Raw genomic sequence first — 8,391 nt, 5'->3', positions numbered from 1 at the left:
TATATATTTTTTTAAAAAAAGATTTATTAATTAATTAAAACGGATAAAGTAATTGGGAAAAACATGTAGACTAGGTATAGATTGAATTTTAATAGAATGTGCCCAAAAAGGTGGGAAAAACATATCGACTAGGTAACCTAGCTATCTGTACCCCTAGGCCCTATAGAGAAACTCCCTAGCAGGCTATTTTAAACGTTTTTGTGTCACCTTAATAATCTCAAAATCAAACATTATATTATTAGAGGCGTCATCCTATTAAATTTAATTGAAGCTTTAATATGAATTTCGAACACTCAATGAAATTAAAAAAAACAGGAATGCACTTGATGATGTTGAATGAATGAATTCCCTTCAATGTAAGTGTCAAGCAGGAGAGACAAGCGTAGCCCTTTATTACCGGTTCTCCTGAACCTAATATTTTTTACGCGGAAGATTACAATTGTTACATTAAAAATATATAAAATCAGAATTATTAACTTGTTAATTGTTTACTCTCAGGTCTCCAAATAATAATGTCATATCAGTTTGGAATATATTAACAGTTTCTGAATATTAATTAACATAATGTTCGATAAATTCACATAAAAAAGTTGGTACATTTTTTATTGGAGATTCTAATATGTCATATTGAGTGTACATTTAAAGGTCTTCTGCTATACCCTACCACTCATCCTTCTACTGGGGACTTTTCAATATCATTGATGATATCAATTTACTCCAATATCCAGAACTTTCACAAACATATAACTGGGTGCCATGAAACTTCAAGGCATTAGTCACATGGAGTATATATAGTCAGAGAGGTGAAATGTTATATATACAAATAATATATATCTAGACATTGATGAAATTATGAAGATAATAAATAGAGTACTTTTCTAATGTTTTTCTTTTGTGGTACTCATACAGGCATTGGAATTCGAATTGTATCCTTATATCCTTATTAGAAATTATACTAAGAATCTGATCTAGTGGTCAATGAAGTGAGACAAGAATCGTCAGATCTCAGGTTCAAATTTTTGTAGAGATAAAAACATTAGACAATTTGTTCTATTGGTATACGTAAAAACTGGTCCGAACACATGATTATAAATAAATATAAATCCTTGTTAGAAATTGAGACATTAAAGTCAATAATGCTTTAAGGCAAGAAGAGATGGATCTTTTAATTTAGATACAAAAGTCAACTAAAAGAAGTTGATCCAACAAAAAGATTTCCTTCAAATTTTGTATCTGTTGAACTACCCAACAAATTTTTTCAATGGGAATGTCTTTAAATTTGGAACACTATCAAAAAAAGTATTAAGTAATTATCAAGATCTATAAGCTAACCAAGTCGTATAATATACCTTCTTAATTAGTATCCCCTTTTATGCTATAATCTAGTATCCAAATCTAGGTAGAGACAAAAGTAGTTAAATAATTTCTCCTCATTTGTTTAAATTTGGTGAGCATAGTTATATATACATGTGCTGATTGAAGGCAATAAATCATATTCGATGAATAGTCTAAATGAGTGCAAGTTGATTGCGACACAAATTCTATTATAATAATAGGGTCCCCTACTGTTATTTTTATGTATCTAATTTACCTCTCATATGTTAAAACCTTTAATTCAGTTAACGTAATACATGTGGCTCACCTATATCCACCAAACAACCATACATACATGATAATAGAAGCTAATAAGTATATGATTGAATAATTCAAATGCGTGCAAATTGACTTAAGGCTCAAATACCACCTTTATAAGTATATATTTACATAAAAATCATATATAATGTGATCCACAAGAAAAAATTGAAAACCATACTATGTACGTAAATCTAAATAAAAAATAATAAAATATATTTCTAACTATTTAGTGCAAATTTCGTCCATGTTCTCAAAACTCAACATAATAGTTGCAAAACAATCCCAGCGATGACATTTAATGCCATGCAAAACAGTCGCTGCACGCGCATGATAACTGAGTGTCAGCGCGTGGAAGAAAGAAATCACACTCTCTCCATCTCAATTCATCTGATATGTATTTTTATTTTCAATTTTCAGATTCAAATAAACCTATTTTTTATCGTAAGTTTTTCATATGTTTTTTAAATATTTTGAATTGTTATTTACAGTATTTTAGTAACTTATAGTACTTTTTACATAGTTACTAATATATATATAGTAAATTTACTATCAAACTTAAATTATTTAACTCTCAAAAATTGAAAAGTTCTAATAAGACAGAGGGAGTATTATTTTAATCTAACAAGGTCAACTAATAGTCAGTTCCAAGTCTTAACAAGCTGAGATTTGTAATCAAATCACCAGCTAATTCCATTTAATTAAACTAAATTCAAACTCATTAATTTAATCAAACTTGAGATTCAAAAAATCTCTACAAGAAGCATCCATGCTTCTTCTTCTACTTCTACTACAACTTCCATTTCTTCTTCTTCTTATTTTGCCAGTAATACTAATTTTCTTGAGATCTTCAAATTAGTAACTGAAGAAGCTGCCTATCTATTTCACCGCCCATTGGCCCCCTTCTTAAATTTTCATTCACTGTTTTGCTCTGTTAGCAATCAGTTAAAGCTGCAGAAATAGTAACAGCTTTTTTTTTGTATGAGTTTTCTCTGTCTCTACTAAACTGAGAAACTAATTAAATGCTCTTTCTCATTCTCATAATCTGATTCTACTGTTATTTACTTTCAAGTAGTATTTTTGTCTTCGAATTTGAAATTTCAAACTGTTTTTTGATTATGGATTCGAAATTGATGAAACCATTGCCGAAAACATTAATGCTGAAAGATTACCTGTTGGATGATTTGAGTTCCTGTTCATCAAGCGGTTTCCGATCATATCCTCGCCGGCAATGCTGCACTACTGTTCGATTTCTTCTCGAAATCGACTTGAAGAACAAGTATCAACCAGCACTTCCTCCGCCGCCGTACAAAACTAAACCAATACTCCGGTCAAAACTATCGCCGCCGTCGGCAGCAACTGCAACAGCGGTGAAGGTTTCTGCATTTCAGAAAGCTTCCGTGGCTGTTATTAACGCCGTGAAACACCTCCCGTTCGCCGGAGTGAGGTCTTCATCGACGTCGAAGAAGAAGAAGCCGATGATGAGGACAATTTTTCCAAGGAGTATTTCGCGGAAACTGAAACGAAGCTTCTGGAAGAGAGGCGATCATAAGGAGATCTACTGGTGGACGGCATTCAACCGGTTGGATAAAGAGGAATTAAAATCGCCGGTATTTTCTCCGGTTGTTATTGGCAAAATCGCCGGAGATTCAAATAGCTCAACAACGACTGTGAATAAGAGTAAATGTAACAGTAACACCTGGTCTTCAGATAGTGATTTCACTGCTTCAAGTGATAATTCACTGCAAACATCAAGCGGCAATTCGGAGGTTAACTCGACGGAAACTGTAAACGACGCCGTAGCTTCGAAGAAATTAGGAACGGAAAATGTGATTTGCAGCAAAAAAGTTGGCGCAACTACCGTAGATGATTCATCAGATTCAACCATAGGCAGTCACGGTAGCACTACCAACTCTCCAAACACAAAGGTCAGTTTCATTTTTAACTTAAACTTATATAACTTATTACATATCGATTATAAAAGTTACTTTTCTTTTGATGATATCGTTCTCGTTTAGAGTATCGGTTTAATCAATCATCAAGTAATCCACTTGTATAGTGGATTTTGGTAAAACAATAGTTTCTAGTAGTTAAGATTTTACCTCTTCTTCATTAGCAAAGTTTAAAGCAATTATTAGTATTAGTTAAACACAATTTTTTTTAAAAAACTCTTACTTAGATGGTAGAGTTACGGTGATATCAAGGTGTCTAACTGAACATTTTTTATCAAAAAATTACACTATTAATATAAGTCAAATCTTATTTTATATTGGTACATATTGCATCATGAATACCCTTAGAACCAATGAAAACTTGCAGCGCAATAACAAGGGTATTTTGGCTACGCCATTGACTAGTAGCTTTTTGTATTAAGCAATCGAGAACGATTGTTACTATACTAGTTTTTGTTAGATTTTAAGTTTGTAAAAATTCGTAATCACATTTTAGTACGACTATTACTATACTAGTTTTTGGTTAGGTTTTGAGTTTGTAATCAAATTGTAGCGGTAAAATTGGTTTAAATTTTTGAATATGGTATTTGGATTAAAATAGTCTAAAAAGGTTTAAGAGAGACAAACATAGGTAATTATTAGAGGTATAATTACTTGTTCAACTTAAAAATAATACTATTAAATAAATTTCGATTCTCTAGGTATAATTAAAGCAGGTAAATTCAAATTTTTGAAATATAGTTTTTTAAAAAAACTGGTGTAAGAAATTTGAAATAATTATTTGTATATATATAAAAAAAATGAGAATTNGATATTTTGGCTATGCCATGGACTAGTAGCTTTTTGTCTTAAGCAATCGAGAACGACTATTACTATACTAGTTTTTGTTAGGTTTTAAGTTTGTAAAAGTTCGTAATCACATTATAGTACGACTATTACTATATTAGTTTTTGGTTAGGTTTTGAGTTTGTAATCAAATTGTCGCGGTAAAATTGGTTTAAATTTTTGAATATGGTATTTGGATTAAAATAGCGTAAAAAGGTTTAAGTGAGAGACAAACATAGGTAATTATTAGAGGTATAATTACTTGTTCAACTTAAAAATAATACTATTAAATAAATTTCGATTCTCTAGGTATAATTAAAGCAGGTAAATTCAAATTTTTGAAATATAGTTTTTTAAAAAAACTGGTGTAAGAAATTTGAAATAATTATTTGTATATATATAAAAAAAATGAGAATTTTCTAGAGAAATGAATTTTTCACAGCGATAAGGAAGGAGCAAAAAAAGGTGGTAAATGTGAAGAGTACACGTGCGCGGTACTTTTTGGGTTTTATCACATGCTTCTCGATACTGACATCTAAGTTACAGTCGGGTGATCCAACGGCGTTGATCCCGCTATGTGTTTGTCCCCTAGCGGAATCTACGGCCAGAAATGTTAGACTAGTATTATTATTGTGGGAGTCGAGATAGCAGATTAGTACCGGATATTTTTTGTTTCCTAAAATACCCGGGACCCCCCTCTTTTGACCCTCACAATTGTTGTGGATAGCAATTCGTTGATTGTATTAAACCAAATATGAAATGTCATTTTCTTATCCAAAAATTATTATTCCTAGTTAGTTCGGTTATAATATAAAATAATTTTATCATACAATAATAATGTATTCAGAATCATTTTATAAGTAGAGTCTGAAAAAAGATACAAAAAGTATATTTACTACTTCGATATGAGAAGAAAGTTGTTTCTGGTGACCATCAACTCAAAAGAATGTAGGTGCAATTTCGATACAAATTTCAAGTGAGATAAAGAAACTATTACAGAAAAAAGAAGCTTATAATTTAATTGCTATGTATAGTAATGATTTCTATAGAGTCTTTAAGACTTCACAATATTAGTATATGAAAGGTCCAAGCCCTTTGTTTACGTCTTCCTAATAAGATAGCACCAATACATTCTTCTGTTGTGAAGTAGAAGGTTATCACTGACGGTGAATAAATGAAATATATAATAATCAAAAGATTAAAGTCTTTATATTACGAGTCGTGTGATTTAATCAGATCTATTTTAACTCTTTAAAAGAAAAAAAATAGATTTCTCGTGTTTATAAATATCTTCAATTATTGTGCATCATAACATTATGGATTCTTTTTATTTTCTTTTTATTATTTGTGGCAAGCTAAACTTATGAGAAGATTGATATCCATCACATTGTACTTGTGTCGGTCGTGCGTAGGGTATTTGTTTTAAATACTAACTTGCATAATCATTCAAACATTAAAGGAAAGAGGAAGAAGGTGATAGTTTTATTGTTTGGACATATAATATTTATTAGCATGTGGGAACATTTATATTTTCCAATTGTTTTATTGCTTGGACCTTGGTAGCTCAAAATTACTTGTACTTATATGTTTCCTTAGAATAAAAGTTTTTCTATAAAAGCTAGTCAATTAGTTAGTGTGACTCAAATCAAAATAAATAAAATGTTAGTTAGTGATCTGGAATTCCCTTCTTTTTTAAAAAAATTGTAATTTCAATATGGGTAGACATAAGTCACATACTTTGTCTAGTGGAGTAGTAGTAAAGTTGACTAGGAGTTAGTGTCCATAACTTTCCTATACTTTTTATTTATTTCCTCACATTTCAAGAAATTACTCTAGGAGATTGGGAAATTCTTAAATGAATATTCCACAATTGTAATCTAATTTAAGGTAATATACATCCCTAACTACTTGTTCATTTTTGAATTGACACACCCATTAAAAAAATAATGATTGACATAGTGAGTTTATCATTTTACCCCTATTAATTATAAAGTAGATGAATTAAAAACTTAAAATTTTGAAGAAGTTCTACCTTTTTCAAAGTAATTAATTAAGGATACAATATGTAAAAAAAGTGTCATTTCATGATTTGTCAAAATGAACAAGTAATTATGGACAACTAAAAAAGGAAAAGTGAACAAGTAATTAGAGACTTGGGGAATAACTACTTGTATCTTTTAGAATAACAACATATCTAATGTAATTTCACGAAGACTTCATGCAAAGTGAAATTATGAAGGGTAAAGTGTAAGCATACCTTTAACTCAAGAATATACTTTTTAGAAGAAAAATCAATAATTTGATTTCCTTTTGGCTAGTCTCATTCTTCTATACAAGGCTGATGCAACAATTTAATGGTAGGTTCATCTGAATCTAGTAGTCCTAAAACATAAATGCGTGGAAGTACATTACAATAGATTCATAACGGGTTCAAATTATAAATTTTAAAGGTTGAGCCCATAAAACTTAGGTGATATATTCTATAGTTTTCTTTTAATCTTATGATTTGAAGATGGATCTTTTTTCCCACTGATGACAGACAGTCCCATCGAAGTGGAAATAAAAAAAATAAATTCGAGTGTCTAAAGTAGTTTATTAACATTTGACACCAACATTTATTAAGTTCTATTGATACTCTAGCTAAGGTAGGGGCCATACTGATTGAGAGCAACTGAACATAATCCCTACTACATTAGACATGTTGGATCTGTGTAGCCCCCTTTGTTTGATCATTTATTTTCTTTTATCTTTCTCTAATTATACACAAATCAAAAAGTCATTTTTTTACTTTTCTAATCTTGGAGCTAATCCTCAAAGATTTCTTAATATTCCTTGTTATTTTACAGAAACCTTGGCCTAATGAAGAGAAAGAACAGTTTAGTCCAGTGTCTACATTGGATTGTCCATTTGATGATGAAGATGAGGTCTCTTCACCCTTTCAACATAGATTAACTCGTGTTGAAGGTAAAATACTAATCAATCGCAGTGTGATTTTGGGATCTTTTATTTGCTTCGCAAGGTAGTCAGAGTCAGCCAGTTTTATCATTAAACATTATTAATATACTTGTATCAGGAACTACCAAGAAGCTCATGAAGAAGATCAAACGATTCGAGTGTCTTACTGAGCTAGAACCACTCAACTTAGATAAACGAATCGCGTCCTCAGAATCAGAGAGTGAATCTCCTCTCAACAATTCATCAGAAAGTGAAGTTGATGAGGAGGAAGAGGACAAACAGAGAGTTGAAAGACAAGCACTAGACATGGTTCAAGAATTGAAAGAATCAATGCCATCTTATACCTTAAAATTAAAAACAGAGAAATTACTCTTTGATTTCTTTAAGGAAAGGATTCTCAATGGTGATGATGAGTTCAAGAACAAACCATTGGAATTAGCACAAGACTGGATAAATGGAAAACCAATTGATGTACTGTTAGATTGGAAGGTGCAAGAAAACAGGATGGCTTACATTCGAGCCATTGAAACCCGAGGCGAATGGAAGAACACAGAGTTAGAGAAACAAGAAGTGATATTGGAATTGGAAGTTGACATCTTTGCATCTTTGATGAATGAAGTGTTAGTTGATGTCATGTTGAGCTAGCAGAGTGCAGAGTGTGGGGTAATAACATAGGCCATAGCATAGTTAACAGGGAGTTTAGGGAAACAAGATTATGTTCAATTCTCAAGGTTGTTTTTGTCATTCAGTTGCTAGTAGAAGAATAATATGGCTAAGCTAGAATGATTAAGACCACCTTGTTGAAATGGCTTTTTTGAATTGGAGTTGTTAGTGTTGATCTCATTCCTTTTTTTTCTCTTCCTTGGAGAAAGATGGATGGTGAAATGTTGAATTAGAAGAGAACTTTGGTTTGTACTCCATTTCTAGATCAAGTTATGATAAATTCTAGTTGATCACTAGTGTTAGCAATTGTCTTTCTTTTCATTGCATGCAAAATAAGAATGTCAAAGGTCATTTTTATTTTCTT

At 31.1% G+C, this 8,391-nt stretch overlaps 1 protein-coding gene across 1 annotated transcript; it reads left to right on the top strand.

The window, feature by feature from the left end:
* Positions 1-2,242: 2,242 nt before the first annotated feature.
* Positions 2,243-8,323, top strand: LOC125843245 (uncharacterized). Its single transcript, XM_049522455.1, has 3 exons — positions 2,243-3,560; positions 7,256-7,373; positions 7,483-8,323. Exons 1-3 carry the CDS (start codon positions 2,751-2,753, stop codon positions 8,007-8,009), a joined length of 1,455 nt encoding a protein of 484 aa, XP_049378412.1. The 5' UTR covers positions 2,243-2,750; the 3' UTR covers positions 8,010-8,323.
* The last annotated feature ends 68 nt before the right edge of the window (positions 8,324-8,391 follow it).

Source organism: Solanum stenotomum, chromosome 10 (assembly GCF_019186545.1).
Source record: "Solanum stenotomum isolate F172 chromosome 10, ASM1918654v1, whole genome shotgun sequence".
In the NCBI taxonomy this organism is placed as follows: domain Eukaryota; kingdom Viridiplantae; phylum Streptophyta; class Magnoliopsida; order Solanales; family Solanaceae; genus Solanum; species Solanum stenotomum.
This window is presented reverse-complemented; position numbering and strand designations above follow the sequence as displayed.